This window comes from Pseudorca crassidens, chromosome 4 (assembly GCF_039906515.1).
Source record: "Pseudorca crassidens isolate mPseCra1 chromosome 4, mPseCra1.hap1, whole genome shotgun sequence".
Taxonomy (NCBI): domain Eukaryota; kingdom Metazoa; phylum Chordata; class Mammalia; order Artiodactyla; family Delphinidae; genus Pseudorca; species Pseudorca crassidens.
This window is the reverse complement of record NC_090299.1, coordinates 109,265,270-109,282,390: the sequence shown is the minus strand read 5'-3', so window position 1 is coordinate 109,282,390 and position 17,121 is coordinate 109,265,270. Positions and strand designations below refer to the sequence as shown.

The 17,121-nt window shown below is 44.1% G+C and overlaps 1 protein-coding gene across 1 annotated transcript; it reads left to right on the top strand.

Annotated features, from left to right (window-relative positions):
- The first annotated feature begins 3 nt into the window (after positions 1-3).
- Positions 4-6,599, top strand: SOWAHB (sosondowah ankyrin repeat domain family member B). The gene has a single exon (XM_067736319.1). The coding sequence runs from the start codon at positions 545-547 to the stop codon at positions 2,933-2,935; it is 2,391 nt and encodes a 796-aa protein (XP_067592420.1). The 5' UTR covers positions 4-544; the 3' UTR covers positions 2,936-6,599.
- The last annotated feature ends 10,522 nt before the right edge of the window (positions 6,600-17,121 follow it).

Below are 17,121 nucleotides of genomic sequence, written 5' to 3'. Positions count from 1 at the left end.
GCCTTCCATTCCCCTGCACGGGAGCGGCTGCGCGACCTGCCGAGCTGTACGTTGCCGGCTCCGGCTAGCTGGCGACCTCACCTACGGCGCTCTTCCGGGCTCGGACCAGCCTGACTCATCTGGGATGGGTGGCAGGGGTGGGGGAGACCTCAGAGGGAGGAGGGACAGGAGGAGGCGGGCCGGGCCCTTCCCCCAGAGCCGGGGAGGAGGCGTCGCCAGGGCGCAGGTGAAACCGACTCCGGCCTATCCCGGGAACTTTCGCAGCGGGGACTCGCTGCGCGAGGCGCGCATCGCGCAGGGGCGGCCTGGGAGCCGCCCTCTCCCACCCTGGGCTGCGCGCGGGGCTCAGCACCGGGGCCTCTCCCCGGGGACCCGCGGCCCTCCTGGCACGTTCTGGGGCTGCAAGCAGGCCGTGGCTGATGGAGGCGGGTGGCGCCGCCCCGGGCGCAGGTGACAGACGCCAGGCCAGGGTTTCTGTTGGCGGGGGAGAGCGCAGGGAGGACGAGACGCAGACACCTCGGGGCCAGGGGACGACGGGGCAGCGATGGCCCGAGAGTTGAGCCAGGAGGCACTACTGGACTTTCTGTGCCAGGCCGGGGGCCGAGTGACCAACGCCGCCTTGCTGAGCCACTTCAAGAGCTTCCTCCGAGACCCCGATACGCCCCCCAGCCAGCACCAGCGCCGCCGCGAGCTTTTCAAGGGCTTCGTCAACTCGGTGGCCGCAGTGCGCCAGGACCCCGACGGCACCAAGTACGTGGTGCTCAAGAGGAGGTACAGGGACCTTTTGGGGGAGGAGGGGCTGCAGCGACCCAGAGACCCGCCCGCGGCCGCCGCCCCTGCAGGGGGAGCTGCGCCCAGCTTCCCGCTCCTCGCGCGCAGGGGGGAGCCGCCGCCGCCGCCGCTGCCGCCGCCGCAGCAACCCCGGCGGCGGCGGCGCGAGAAGGAGCTAGAGGAGGAGCAAGCAGGTGCCGCAGGCCCGGCCGCCGAGGCAGGCTGCAATGGACTCCCGGCCAGCGGGGCCCGGGAGGCGGCCCGGAGAGGCGGCCGGCGGAGGGGCAGCTCCGGCCACAGGGCGCCGGTGCCCGCAGCCGCCCAGGACGGAGCGAGGTGCGTGGCGGCCGAGACGCAGGGCCGCCGCTGCTGGGAATGCCTCCAGAACGGCCTGGGGGGACTCCCGGGCGAGCCGCTGCTCCGCTCACTCCCCGACGCCCCCACCGCCACCGCCAGCGCCTGGGAGAAGCCTGCGCCGGCCCCGCCTGCCCAGGACGACAGCGGGGCTCCCAGGCCGCAGCGGGAAGGTGCGCCCGCGGAGCCCCCGCCGGTGTGCGCCGCACCCCGCTCTCCTCCCACAACCGTCGAGGCTGCTGGGAGCGGGGCTTCCCCACCTGCTCTCCTGTCCTGCCCCACTCCCCCCGGAGAGCCGCCCGAGCTGGTGATCCCGGGCTCTCTGCATTATTCGACCCTGCAGAAGCAGCAGCAGCGCACTCGAGAGTGGGTGGCCAGACACCCCCAGATACCCGAGGCCCGAAACCAGGGTCCCATCCGAGCCTGGTCGATGCTGCCAGACAACTTCCCCCAGCTGCCCTCGGAGGCGGGCTTCTGGGTCCCGGTATCTAAGCCAGCACCACCCGACCTCCCTCCTCCCCCTCATTCTCTCTTTCCCGCTGTTTCGGAATCCTGGCTCGGGGAGTCTCCATTGGCAGTCTTTCGTAGCATTCGTTGTCAGCTGTCTCTACAAGATCTGGAGGACTTTGTGGACCAGGAGAGCCACGGCAGCGAGGAGAGCAGCAGTGGACCCAAAGAGTCCCCTGGGGGTTCTGAAGAAGGGCTGCACCTTGCCCCGGGAGCCCCAGATGGGAGAAGGCTCAGGAATCCAGCTGGGGCCCCTTCTCCAAAGGAGGGCTGCCCCAGCGGGAGCCTTCAGGGCCTCAGGAACATAGAGGATGGTCACCCTTCTCAGCCCGTCCTAATAGGAGCTGGTGGCCTTGCAGGCCACCCTCAGCCTTTGCCCTGGCCTGTCCCCAAATTAAGGAGATCCCTAAGGAGGAGCTCTAGGGCAGAGAGAGCCAAATTGTCCTCCTCTGATGAGGAGTGCCTTGAGGAGGATTTGCTGAAAAGGAGCCGGCGCCCTCCCCGGTCCAGGAAACCCTCGAAGGTGGGAGCAATGTCCAGCCCAAGGGTGGATGCCGCTTTGACACCAAAACCTGCAGAAATTAAGGCTACTGTTGTTGAGTGTGGTCATCCACACAGCTCATGGGCCCCTGGAGGGGAGAGGCCTGCAGCCTTGATCCCCCCCAGATCTTCCGAGCACAAGTCATCCCTGGTCCCCCTTGATGCCAGGGAGCATGAATGGATTGTGAAGCTTGCCAGTGGCTCTTGGATTCAGGTGTTGACTTTGTTCTGGGAGGACCCCCAGCTGGCTTTGCACAAAGACTTTTTGACCGGGTACACTGCCTTGCACTGGATAGCCAAACACGGTGACCTCAGGGTCCTTCAGGACTTGGTCTCAGGCGCACAGAAAGCAGGGATTGCTCTTGATGTAAACGTGAAGTCCAGCTGTGGGTATACCCCGCTGCACCTTGCAGCCATTCATGGCCACCAGGGGATCATCAAATTGCTAGTGCAAAGGTTGGCGTCTCGTGTGAACGTCCGGGACAGCAGTGGGAAGAAGCCTTGGCAGTATCTGACCAGTAATACCTCTGGGGAAATATGGCAGCTACTGGAAGCCCCACGGGGCAAGCCCATCTTTTCCACCTATCCCTTGGTTCGAAGCTCTTCCCCCACCAGGAAGGCCAAGAACCGGGAAATATCTAGAAATGTCACTCGAAAGACTTCCTTTGCTGCACTGCTCAAAAGTCAGCACAGCAAATGGAAGTCAGCCAACCAGTATGAGAAATTCCCCAGTCTAAGGGAAAGAGAAGAGTATAGTGACTGAGGGGAGCCCCTCTCTCCAACATGGCCTCCACACCCCCATCCTTGAGCTCTTCAGTGAGAGAATCCAGGGGGAATGGAAAAATTGCTGAGGAATTGGTCGACAGGCCAAGTGAGATGGCCTACCTAGTGTTTACCTCCCTGGATTCTGCGTCAGCACATCCTGGGCCTCAGAGGTCGTCCAAGCTTTCTGACGGCTCAAGTCCTTGGGCCAGTGAACGTAGACAAGGAGCAGAGTCAGGTGCTTAAAACCCGGCTGTTCTTCTCCTTCCCTTGCCATCACAGATCTGGGCACAGCAGGCCACACTATTCTCCCAAGCAGCTACCCCAGGCCTTGGCTAGAGAGGAAACAGATGTCTAACAAGAAGAGAGGCAATTCAAGGAACTGATGAAGCTCAAACAAGATCTTCTCTCTGGCTAGGAGCTCTCTGGCTTCCATTCATTTGGAGAACAAATCTTGGCTAAGAGTGGAAAACACCAGGTTTGAAATCAGATGGCTCCTCTTCTTTCCCTTTTTTTTTTTTTTGGCATTCAAATCTGTGCAGTAAAATTATTACTGGAGAGTAGAAGTTGCTTTAAGAGATTCCTCTGCCCCATCGTCAGGTCTTTCTTTGAATGCAACCTTTGGTAGCCAGCACAAGAAATGATTAATGCCTCGTTTCAGAGAAGCAGTTGGGTAAGATCCAGTTGTGACTGACATTCAGACCCTGCTTTTTAAGAAAAACATCAACCTGAGGGGAACTTTCCAAATGTAAAAACTGTATGGCTCATTTGCATAGTGACTGAAACCATCTTTTATGGAAACTCCCTGTGTAACAAACAGCAGAATTAGCATCAGTAGTTTTCAGTAGGTTTGAATGGCCAATGTTCATACTCATGAAAAGTGAGAAATGATTTTGTTCTGGGGATGCAGTAAGGGTTATGAGGTGAATGCCTCCCCACCAGGAACTTTCTAAGCTGCTAAATATAATTTTATTTGCACTAAACATTTTGCCAATTAAGATTAAATATTAGGTTTGAAGTGCTGTATCTCTAACAGGAAGTGGTCCTTTTATTTGCTCGTGGTGGGACTGATCTCTGTGGGTCTGTGGAATGAGAGAATGGCTAGTTTATAAACTGCAGTAGAAAATCAAGATTTCAGAATGTAAATTCAAAGAGGGCTGAAAGATGAAGTGTCTAAGAGGAAATAGTTAATTTTTTATGGAAATGTTCTCATGCGCTGTGGCAATGATGTTGTATTTTAAAGTATTTTTGTGTTTCTTCTGGCTATTTTCCCCCATTAAAATATCAACAGATCTTTATAATTTATTGTACTTATGCTGATGATTGTTAACTTTCTGCCTTACAAAACTGTGACTCAGTGAGTATCAAATATTTTTGTTTCTTTGTAGTTTTACTTTATAATTTTGCTGAAATAACTATATCTGTTCTATTAGAAAACAAACAAAAAATAGGCAGAATAAATAAATCTAAGGGTTGCTTTTCTCCAAAAAGACCTATACAAGGGATGAAACTTTGGCAAATCACATCAAGGAAAAAAAGCTACAAGTACGGACAGCAGGTGTATGGTTAGGAGAGATGAAATTTTTAAACATAAAAGATAAACATTTATGTGAATACCCTAGTACAGGCGGTGATCTCCCAGGGGGGGAAAAAAAATAAAAAATGTCAACTTCTTTTAAAAGCCAAAGAATGTTTTTACTTTACCATACTGTTATCACAATGTCAATTCATTCAACAAATGTTTTCCTTAGTGCTGTGGGATTGATAAAGGTGAATGGGACATGACTTCTCCCCTCTTGAACTTAAAATCTAACAAGACTTGTTGTTGACTGATTTATACCATACCTTACTCCCAAGATGTCTTTTAAAGCTGCATTGTACTAGGTATAAGCTTTTAAAATGAGGCAAAGGAAAAAAAAGGTACCGGGAATGAGGACAAAACAACTGCAATACAAGAAAAAAAATTTTTTTCAGAGTGTCGTAAGTACAAAGTTAAGGGCTCCAGAGGATTTCGGAGGAGAGAGTCCTTTGGGCTAAGAAAATCTGGGCCGGCTACTGGGAGGCCAGGCATCTTTAGGTGAATGATCTTGGCTTTCCACAGAAACCAGCTTTGTTGGTTCTACCACATTCTTGCCTTTGGCTTCAGTGTGTGATTTCATAGCACAACATTGGCTGATTGCTCAATGGTTAGGACACAGTCTTGGGTTCCAGGTTCATTCTTAGGAGGATCCATCAGGTCCGTCTGTCCTTTGTCCCCATATCGTACCTATGACTGTGGTCAACCTTCTTACGTGGTCAACATGTATTTGGGGAGGGGGTGGGGCAGAAGAGGGTGTTGAGAGCAGAGTACAGCACAGACCTGGTGGAGTCACCCTTTTGCTCATGTCATAAAGCACAGACCAGGAGGACAGCCAGTCCCAGCCTCCTGCCAGCCATAAACCTCCCCCACACTGAGGCCAGACCCATTGGGGTGTGAATGCCCTTACCCTCTCAGTTTCTGTCCTGGTGGTGCTGAATTCTTTCAGCTTAGAATCCCTTTTGCTCTTTTCCTGGAGAACTTTCATGTTTCAAAGGACAGCTCAGACATCGAAGCCTCTGTGAGGGCAAAGCTGCTGGGTGTGTTTGGGGGATACTTAGCTCCTATGGCTGTGGGAGATAGGTGGCTTCTGCTGTGTGGCAGCCTAAGGCGCTGTGGAACGAGGTGAAGATAGAAAGGGAATTTAAGGTCAGGTTGAAAAAAAGTATCTTTTATGATACGTCAAGAAAAATAAGCATTTTCTAGGAAGCCAGGGATGGTCCAATTTCTCCCTCCAGAAAACCTTAGTGTAATTCCAAATATGGAAACTTTCGTAAAGTCTTAATTTGAAGACAAAGAAAAAGTATTGTATAGGATGTACTCAATTTTAAAGTTTCCCTTTCAAATTTTCCTTGTCTTTGATGTTAATGCTTCTTTGCTGGCAAACAGTGGTGGGCAATTGAACAAATTGCAATTTAATATTAGAGGCAAACATTAGAAACTGGTGATAATCTTAGCTCAACCACTTGCTTTTTTGTAGACATAGTTGTAAAGTAATGAATTTTAATCTTATATATAATATCTACCATACTGTTATTTTCTGCTAGTAAAACTGCTTTTAGTTCAACATTTTAGGATTTTACACATAGCGTGCCATGACTTCCAGGTGCTTTGATTTCCTCACTAAATTTTTTAAAGTAACAACTTTGAGATATAGTTCACATACCATACAATTCACCTAAAAAAAAATATCGTATACTAACGCATATATGTGGAACCTAGAAAAATGGTACAGATGAACCTGTTTGCAGGGCAGAAATTAAGACACAGATGCAGAGAACAAACGTATGGACACCAAGGGGGGAAAGCCGGGGGTGGTGGTGGTGGTGGTGGGATGAATTGGGAGATTGAGGTTGACATAAATACACTAATATGTATAAAATAGATAATAAGAACCTGCTGTATAAAAAATAAATAAACATTTTAAAAAATGCCTGGTACATAGTAAATCCTCAATAAATGTTAGCTATTATTATTTTAAACACCATTCAAAATATACAGTTCACTTTAAATTTCAATCTATGCTGAAGACAAAGAAATTCTCTGGTTGACTAAAACAGTGCTCCGAGAATGAGATTTGCCAATAAAGTCAAACATTTTTCTTTATGCTTCTATATAAAAAGATGCTTGTGTTTCTCATTTCAAATGAAAAAGACCATTTGACTGTCTGTGTGGAACAATCATGAGCTATTATAGTATGTCATTAAACAGAATTAGGCTTAATTGAAGTCATGTAAACTAACATCAGTCAAATCAGCAGTTCTGGTTTAGCCTGGAATTGAAATCCAGGCAGAGCCCTGAAGGGGTGAGGCTTATGGAGAGCTACCATCACTCAGGAAATTTGAAATAAACTCAATTCAACCATGCAGTAAACTTTAACCAAAATTCCACTAACTTTGTCAAGATGAAGTCTCACTGAATTGGATTAAAAATTACTGACATATTGAAATGTTCTTCCTCTTTGGTATAGTATTTCTTGATTCCTAGCTCCCAAGTTTGACTCCTCTTTTCTACTTTTAAGACTTGTGTTTTTTAAAAAGGCATCACTGTATGCAAATTGTGCCTCAATTAAACAAGAAAATGATGACAAATAAGGAGAAAGATATTTGTCAACTTGACTGTTGGGGTCAAAGACAGGACTCTTTTTTTAGAGGGTCTAATTTTTCCATGCGTTCTATTTCTCTTTTTGAGAAGAGTGAATACTCCCAAGTCTAGCAGCTATTAACAGGTGTTTCTGTGCCATCACTCTTTCTGAAACCGTAATTGTTACTCTTATAGGACTTGAAGATTTTGCTATTATATTTATATCCTCAAATGCGATTAGCTCTGTTGTGAAGTCCTATCATTTGTTGTCAGTTAGGGAAGTGCTTCAGGGACAACTGTAGTGAACCAAGCAACTGCCACAATCCCACACTGGGTCTCACTGCCTACGAGCCTTGGCCGGCCACAGTAGGGCTAAGGCAGGGAGCCACTGGGCTAGAAATAGTCCCATTTCCTTAGTGGTTTGAGGAAAGGATTACCAAGTCACATAAGGGTGTCTAGATCAGAGTATTTAGAGTTTCTAATTAAAATAAACTTTAAGAAAGTAAGTAAAATGAATATTTATTCAGCTGATGACAGTAGCTTTGCCTAAACTGATGGTCCAAGGAGAGTCCCATTGATTTTTCTTTCCGGAAGGGGCTGGACTGTATCCACCTTCATTGGAATAGACATGCCCTTGGGGGTTTGGATGTTGACTGAGTATTAGTTTTCCGCCTAGTTTAACCCTAACTGGTTATATGCCAGATAGGAAATCTCTGTGAGCCTTGATTTTTGTGAGGAAAGCAAAGGGGAAGAAGGAGAAAAACATACCAATAGCATCAAGTTGGCCTCAGATCTTCAGGATGAAAGGCACTAAAATGCACAATAGTCCTAATGGGTAGCAGAAATGGGGAAAAAAAGAACAGAAGGTTGATTTTGCTTTATCCTGAGGCCAAATCTTTCACAAGAGCTATTCTTTTTTTTTTTTTTTTTTTTGCGGTACGCGGGCCTCTCACCGTTGTGGCCTCTCCCGTTGCGGAGCACAGGCTCCGGACACGCAGGCCCAGTGACCATGGCTCACGGGTCCAGCCGCTCCGCGGCATGTGGGATCCTCCCGGACCAGGGTACGAACCCGTGTCCCCTGCATCGGCAGGCGGACTGTCAACCACTGTGCCACCAGGGAAGCCCCACAAGAGCTATTCTTATGGGGCATATAAACTAAGTAACATTTCATAATAACGTATACCAAGCCTACCTGTGGAGCTATCTTTCTATGACTGCAGAGAGATCACGAAATATTGCCCTGGATTTCTTGGGCAAGTTTCTGATACCCATCATGACATCTTGGGAAAGCTGAATCCTAGAACCACTTTTCATCTATGGGGTATACACCTCTCTTCCAGGAGCAGAGTATCCGATGTGGATGACCTTTCACACTCATTTTCTCTTCTGATCTTTGTTCTCAGTCAACTGCAGCTTTCAGTCAGGTACTGACAGAGGGGTTGAAACTCAAGACTACTTGCTGCTTGTTAAGATCTTTAAATTGTTTGAAATTTTCAGTGACAGTGTTGATATTCTATGTCCCTCCAAAACACGCCCCTCCACCATGTATGTTCAAGCATGGATAATGGGGAACTGAATTGGCTTTACATTCTTGCACCACAAGATTTATTGTATTTATTTAAGATGTCTCCCAGATGCTTTTTTAAAGGTTTTAAAAAATATTTATTTATTTATCTATCTATCTATTTATTTTGGGCAGCACCGGGTCTTAGTTGTGGCAGGCGGGATCTTTAGTCGCAGCATGTGGGATCTTCATTTAGTTGCGACATGCATGCGGGATCTAGTTCCCCGACCAGGGATTGAACCTGGGGCCCCTGCATTGGGAGCATGGAGTCTTACCCACTGGACCACCAGGGAAGTCCCCAGATTCTTATAAAGGAAGACATCCGCATGAGGCAGCAGACTGAGTGACTGCGAAAACTCCTCATCCTGTGAGCAGCCTGTGACTCTTTGAGAAAAGGATTAATTCTCTAAACACAGACATACATCTGGAGGCAGAAGTTGTCTTAGGTGCCACCTGACCATAACTCTATGTCCCTTATATGTGTGTCACCTTACACGTTCTGTGGTCTCTTGGCTCCAGGTGTTTTCCTGCTAAAAGCTTCTTCAAGACCACCTGGAACAACAGTGATGGAACAGGTAGACAAGTATCACATGGATTGTGGGCACAGGACTGCTCTTGTTCTACCAGAGTTAACGTTTTCTCTTTATTGTGTTAGGCGTCTGACTCAAATTCCATTTTGGAGGTATTTCCTCAGGTTCAAAATTCCGTATGTCTTTATTTACTTTCTATAAGTTGAGAAAAGAAAGAAATCCTTATCCTTTATAAATGTAAAGCCACAGCATCCAGATACTGGCTTATGATGGAAACTGGATTTGAAGTAACAAACTGTTTGATGTTCCTAAAAAAAAAAAAGGGAAGTTTATATAGAAGTTAAGCAGTATTTTGTGATGTGGGAAGGTACCACAATAAATACTTCCATAATCTGATAGGTTTGGGAAATGGATTGCTTTGAATGATAAATTATTCTAGTTCATAAGAATTTCTCACATATGCTTCACATGATAAATAGTTTAAGAAAACTGAACTACAATTAAATACGCTCAGCACTAAAACTAAACACAAAGTAATTTATGGTTTAAAAAAACCGTCTAAGATCATTAATGCTTTTGATTATTATTGTAAATATCAACTATCTTTGCATTTAAATACACAGAACTAAAGTCAGTTGATGAAAGATTGGGTTTTATAAATTTTACATCTATTTCATATTTTAAAGAATTTAAAAATCATACAAATGATACATGTTTATTGTAAAAAAAAAATTAGATAACACAGATAAAGAAAAGAGAACAAGAAAACAAAATCTTCCCTAATTTCACTACCTTAGGGTAATCACTGATAATACTTCGGTGTGTATCCTTCCAGAATTTATAAGAAAAAAGAAACCATACTGTGCATAGAAATTTCCAACCTATTTTATTGCTTAATATATTGTTATTTTTCCATTTGAATTGGGTATTGTTTATTAAGTTCAAGATAAAATAAAAGTTTAGGTCTTCAGATGGCTGAAAATGGGGCAGTTCAGAATTCATTTGCAGACCAGGTGTTGCTTCAATGTCACTTCCTTTTCCATACAGGGCTAGATCCTACAAGTATTAAGTTTTAAATTATTTTAAAAATCATTCTTTGTCTTCATTTGACTTGAAGCAATGACTTTCTTTTGTTTTTAATCTGCTTTTTTTTTTGCCCAGTGTTCTGGATGCATGACTTTTCAGGCAGGAGGTCCCTCCTCCAGGAAACTGGTTGCCTGCTCATGGGAACTCCCAGCTGTGACCACCCGTCTCACACCCTGTGGCTGTTCTGTTTGCTTGTGGGGTAGTGGAGACCTGAGACAGGTGTGGGCCAGATATGATTGAAGAACAGTTACTATGCTTGATTACAACTTAAAATGGTCTAGATCTGTCAGTATCACTGGTCTGATTCTTTTCTTTCTTTCGTTTTTTGATCGCTAGGGAGAATATCTTAGAATGACTTTATCATTCAACATAAGAATGGGGAAGGGAATATAGGAAATCCAAAAGATTTTTTTTCTAATCATATAAATCTTTTACTTAAAGCACTTCCTGAAGATGAAAATTGCTGCCAGTTTTATTTTTTAATAATTTTTAAAACCACTTCAAACATACTCACAAAAGATATAACCTAGGGAGTAATAAGTTTTACTCATTTCTAGTCCCATGGGTTCCTTTTAACTTGGGGCTGACTAGTGCTAACCAGCATGTGTATTTTATTTTATCTTCCACTATTTTCATTAATAGCATACTGCACATATTAAAACAATTGCCCTAGCTTACACTTTTAATAGCCAGAAAGTATATCACTATGTTAATATATAATAGTTTGCTAAGCCATTTCTCTACTCTTTCACATGTGGGTGATTTCTCACTATAACAGATAGTACTGAATATCTTTTTAAAAATAATTGCGAAGTTCTTTTATTTCTTGGCTATTTTCCCAGGGGCAGTTTAATAGTTTATATTTACATTTACCAGCTGTGCTTCAGAGGGACTGAGTCAAATTAAAGTGACATGAACAAGGAGGTAAAAACTAAGGAAATCTGAATAAACTATAGACTTCAGATAATAATGAATCAATGTTGGTTCATTAATTGTAATAAAGGTACTATACCTATATAAGATCTTACTAATAGGGAAAACTGTAGGGGGGAGGCTGGTATTTTAACCTATGTGCTATCTGCTGAATTTTTCTCTAAATCTAAAGCTGTTCTTAAAAAGCTTATTAATTTAAAAAAAAGATAGGGGAGTACAGAGCAAAGATGGTAAAACGTCAACATAGAATAGGAGTAAAGGGTAAATAGTTTTGTACAGTTCTTGCAACTTTTCTCTAAGTTTGATTTCAAGCCCGAAATTTAAAAAATATATAACTGCTTATCCTTCTTTTGAACCACATCTACCCTAAATGCCCACAAATAATCTTGCAATGTACTATAATAAGGGGATGTTATCATTGTTATTAAATAAGGTTCTTTCCCGCCAATGGGAATCTCAAATGGCCTGTTACTCGGTGGAATCCGGGCTCTCAACATCCGGGAAGGGGACAGGGCTGACCAAGGATAGCCAGAGGCTGGCTGTTCCCCAGCCAGGTAAATAAAGGTGCAAGTGCCATCCAACAGGTATATCCTAGAAGCCGTTTGGGTTTTAAAAAGGTATCTTGAGCCTCTGTCCCCTCTGGTATCGGTTTTCGAAGGACCCCTCACTCCCTATAGTCTGCTGCCCACCATCTCCTCCGTAACCACCAACTTCTTAGAGGTGCCTTCTGGGGCTGGGAAGAGGTGGACCTGCACGCAGGGACCAATACCTTAGCCCACGGTTTTAAAAGAAAGTATCAAAAGAGCAACGAAGAGCAGTTAACAGGTTTCTTGAAGCAATTTTTTTCGTTTGTTTTCTTACAGGCTCTACTTTGTGGCTTTGACTCTTGGCCAATCATTGCGCCTTAATTACGTGTCTGCTGGAGGAGTAGAACTCCAGGCTGTCTACAAATGCAATGAAATTCCCTTTAGAATTAGGTGAAAGCTTCCAGCATAGATTTCCCTTTCCTTTCATCACAGACTCCAAGCAGTTGGACATGTACTTGGCAAGGGCTGGAACTGTGATCACACAGAGTATTTGGATGTCCTACTTTCTCTAGGGCAACTCTGGGAGAGAGGAATCCCTGCCAGACAGCCAGATTCTCATCGCACTCTCCAAGTTTTAAGACGATAAAATTACATTGAAGTGCAGATGAGATGTTATCATTGTTTATCCAAAGTCTAAGTCCAAACAGTGACTGAATAGCAAAGTTTCTCAGAATTAGGAAAAGAGGCTTAAAGTAGTTCTTTAGCTTGTTTTTTATGTCAAGCCTATCAAGGGAGCCAGTTTAGAAACGATAAAAGTGACTGCTCACCTATTGTATTATTGTCCCAAGGTGACAAGACACAAGACATTTGTTTGAATTTAAAGCATAGGCATTTTCTCTATTTTTCCCTAAAAGCAAGCAAACTAAGATGAAGTGCTCTGGAAAACTTCCAATTTGGGGTCACTGGAGTCAGCTGTACTGTAGTTTGGTGAATTTTGCAGAATTTTGCAGAGCCCGTTACAATTGGCCATCTCTGAATTAGAAATAGGTCAAGACCTTGGAAGATGATGGAAAGCATGTTTTCTCACATGTCATGAGAAATGGCTCATCTGCATTGTTCCTTTGCTTGTTAGATAAAAATGATGGATGCCTGAACTCCATCCCAGATTTAGTGAATGTGAATCTTTGGGGCCAGGACTGGGGAATCTCTCTTAATCCAGAGGCTCTGGTGATTATTATGCTCACTGAAGTTTGAGGATGGTCTTTGCTCTACATTCCTCAAGCATTGTATAATCATTAGAAATGTGGAGAACTTTAAATGAGTACCAATATCTCTGTGAGCCTTAGAGTGAATTTTCTCAGTTGATTTGGGCTAAATAGGTGCTCTTTTGAGCCTTCATGTCTTGCCAGCTCTTTGCCAGACCTAAGCCTCCTGTTGAGGATGGAGATAGAGACCACACCCTGCCCTCACTGGCCCATGGGTGACCTAGGAGACAAATGCGGAGAAGAACGTGACCCCCATCTCACGCTTCTGAATGGCCAGTTGCCCTACAACATCTCATAAAGCATTATAAATGTCTGTCCCTGTACTCTCAAAGTGAACATCCTAAACAAAAACTTCATCAGAGACATCACTTTTAGTGATATGGGCTTTTAACTTTTTTTTCTTTTCATGTTATTTGCTTCAATGTTTATTGTACCAAAAAAATTATTATGGCAGTAAAATCACATTTAAAATTTAGAAAATAAAGTAGAAGAGAAAAACCATGTATTGTCCCACAGCATAAACCGTGCCAGTGTTAGCATTTTGATATATTTCTTGTCATAGGTTTGGGATTTTTTACCCCTCTTTAAATAGTTGCAGTTACAGTATATTACAATTTCTACCACATTATTCTAGATTCTTCTTGAACATTATTTTAAATATCTGTAGAATTTATGCAGCCACTCCTCCATTACCTTTTGAGGGAGCTTGTTTCCAATCTTTAATTATTTATAAATAATTTTTCAGGCAAACCTTTATACATAAAACATTTTCTGCCTTTAGAATTATTTCCTTAGGATTTTCAGAAGTGGAATTTCTTGGTCAAAAAGTAGCAGTTGTTTTTTGAAACGTTTGTACAGATTAATGCAATTTCAATCTGGGCATAATAGGTGGTCCCTAAGCATTATTCCTTTTTAAAAAAAATTTATTTATTTTTGGCTGCGTTGGGTCTTTGTTGCTGCGCGCGGGCTTCCTCTAGTTGCGGCGAGCGGGGGCTACTCTTCATTCCGATGCTCGGGCTTCTCATTGCGGTGGCTTATCTTGTTGCAGAGCACGGGCTCTAGGCGCACGGGCTTCAATAGTTGCAGCACGTGGGCTCAGTAGTTGTGGCTCACAGGCTTAGTTGCTCCACGGCATGTGGGATCTTCCCGGAACAGGGCTTAAACCTGTGTCCCCTGCGTTGGCAGGCAGATTCTTAACCACTGCGCCACCAGGGAAGCCCCCTAAACTTCATTATTTTTATTTTTTTTTTTGCGGTACGTGGGCCTCTCACTGTTGTGGCCTCTCCCATTGCGGAGCACGGGCTCCGGACGCGCAGGTTCAGCGGCCATGGCTCACGGGCCCAGCCGCTCCGCGGCATATGGGATCTTCCTGGACCGGGGCGCGAACCCGCGTCCCCTGCATCGGCAGGCGGACTCTCAACCACTGCGCCACCAGGGAAGCCCTAAACTTTATTCTTAAACACTTAAAGAATCAATCACTGAAATAGTCATGAATTTTAGTGTTTTATATATATATATATATATATATACATATGTGTACATGTGTATACATGTGTATAAACAATTCACTAATTATCATCCTTCAGTGACAACTCCATGAATCAGTTTATGTAGACTTGTTAGTGGAAGAATCATGCAACAGAGCCTTTTGCTGCTGTGAATAGAATAAATGCTGTGATTATTCAATCTAACGGCTTCTTATTGCATGCCTCCCTGATGGCAGGCACTGCGCAAGAGAGTAAGATACACATATTCCCTCTGAACACCCCTAGAATTCACAGACTAGGAGAGTGCTGGTGAAGAGAGAAAGAAACAAGTACAAGATAATATGGTGAGTGCTGGGTAGTATTCTTTACCCAGATTTAGGGATATCTAATTTCAGCTTAAGCAGTCAGGGAAGGCTTCTTGGCAAAGTAATGTCTAAGCTGGGACCTGAAAAGATGAATGCTAAGGCCTGGCACCTTTACATTATCCCAGGGGCCAATGAAAACGTCCTGGAAAGAAAATAGTTGAGCAGTTTTTTGAAAGTTAAATATGGAGTTACCATATGACTTAGCAATTCATTCTTAGGTATATACCTCAAAGAATTGAAAATATATGTTCACACAAAAACTTGTACACAAATATTCATAGCAGCATTATTCATAATAGCCAAAGAAATGGAAATAACCCAAATGTCCACCAGCTGATGAATGGATAAAGAAAATGTGGGCTATCCATTCGGGACTTCCCTGGTGGCGCAGTCGTTAAGAATCTGCCTGCCAATGCAGGAGACGCAGGTTTGAGCCCTGGTCCGGGAAGATGCCACATGCTGCGGAGCAACTAAGCCTGTGCACCACAACTACTGAGCCTGTGCTCTAGAGCCCACGTGCCGTGACTACTGAGCACGCGTGCTGCAACTACTGAAGACCGTGTGCCTAGAGCCCGTGCTCCACAACCAAAAGAGGCCACCGCAGTGAGAAGCCTGTCACCACAACGAAGAGTAGCCCCCTCTCGCTGCAACTAGAGAAAACCAGCGCACAGCAGTGAAGACCCAATGCAGCCTAAATAAACAAACAAACAAACAAATAAATAAAATGTGGTCTATCCATACAATGGAATGTTATTCAGCCTTAAAAAGCAATCCAGTACTGTTTCATGCTACAACATGGATGAATGTTGAAAACGTTATGTTAAGTGAAAGAATCCAGGCACAAAAGACCACATGTTGTATGATTTCATTTATATGAAATGTCTAAAACAGGTAAATCCATAGAGAGTGTAGATTAGTGGTGTTTGGGGGCTGGGGGTAAGGAAGAATTCTGAGTGTCTACTAATGGCTATGAGGTTTCTTTCAATGTTAGGTAGTGGTGATGGTCACATGACATCATAAATTATAGACTTTAAAATGATTAAAATGGTGACTTTTGTGTTACATAAATTTTACCTCACTTTTTTTAATTAAAAAAAAAAAATCCTGGAGCAAGAGTTCAGCACTTTCGAGAAACTGAATGAAACTGAATTACAGGAAAGCCTGAAACAGAGAATGAATGAGGAGTGGTCAGCCATGAGCCGAAAAGGTAACTGGGCCAGATTTTGAAGGGCTGTAAAAACTATAATAGGGAGTTTGGCTTTATGCTGGGGGCAAAAAGATGCCATTGGAGGAGATTTAGTAGAAGATGACCTGACCTGATGTTGTGTTTTCTGGTATCTTCTGATTACAAAGGAAGGGAACAAAGAGGTTTTTCACCAACGAGCTGTCAGTCAGTTCAGGACTATTGCAAACTGACCTGAGGTAACTTGGTCATGCATAACACTTAGCTTCTTTTTGAAAGATAGCAATAATTGCTCAAGAAGTTTAAGGTGGGAGAGCAAGTTACCTACCCATCCACCCAACTCAGTCGTGATATATAAATCGTTATAATAGTAAGTCTTGGACCAAATTCTGCTGCATGTTTTCCAAAAGAAAAATCCCATTAGAAAGCAGAATACACGGGAATTCCCTGGTGGTCCAGTGGTTAGAACTCGATGCTTTCACTGCTGGGGCTTGGGTTCAATCCCTGGTGGGGAACTAAGATCCCCCAAGCCTCTTGGTGGAGCCAAAAAAAAAAAAAAAATGTGTCATGAAAGAGTAGGATCATGAAGTACTTAGGCTCATGGCAATGAGTTAGGCTGCCTGGGTTCCTGTCCTGGTTTGGACAACCTTCAGCTTCTCAGTTTTTTCATTTTTAATATGGGCTTTTTTTTTTTTTAAGATCAAATGAATTAACACAAAGTCCTTAGAAAATGCCTGGTACATAGTAAAGCCTCAATAAACACCATTAAGCTCAATGAGGTTCCCAGTTCTCTGGTTTCTTTAGGTGCTTCAACCACTTCAACCTGCATGAAAGGTTCCCTTGAGACCCACACAGTCACCTCCGGTGGTAACACCTTACATAACTGCAGTATGAAATATTTTACAGTAAATTATAAGAATATGTCAGTAATTTTCAGGAGACATACATGATGTCTCTCCTGCTAATACCATTACTGCAATTTTTAATTTATCACTAGTGCATTTTACACTTGACACTCAATAAAATATTCTCAACAGCATCGCTATAATTTTAGCTCTTTACAGCATTATTATTTGTAGTTATTACAC

Coding starts and splice junctions, on each gene's coding strand:
- SOWAHB (XM_067736319.1), top strand. CDS start 545: ATGGCCCGAGAGTTGAGCCAGGAGGCACTACTGGACTTTCTGTGCCAG.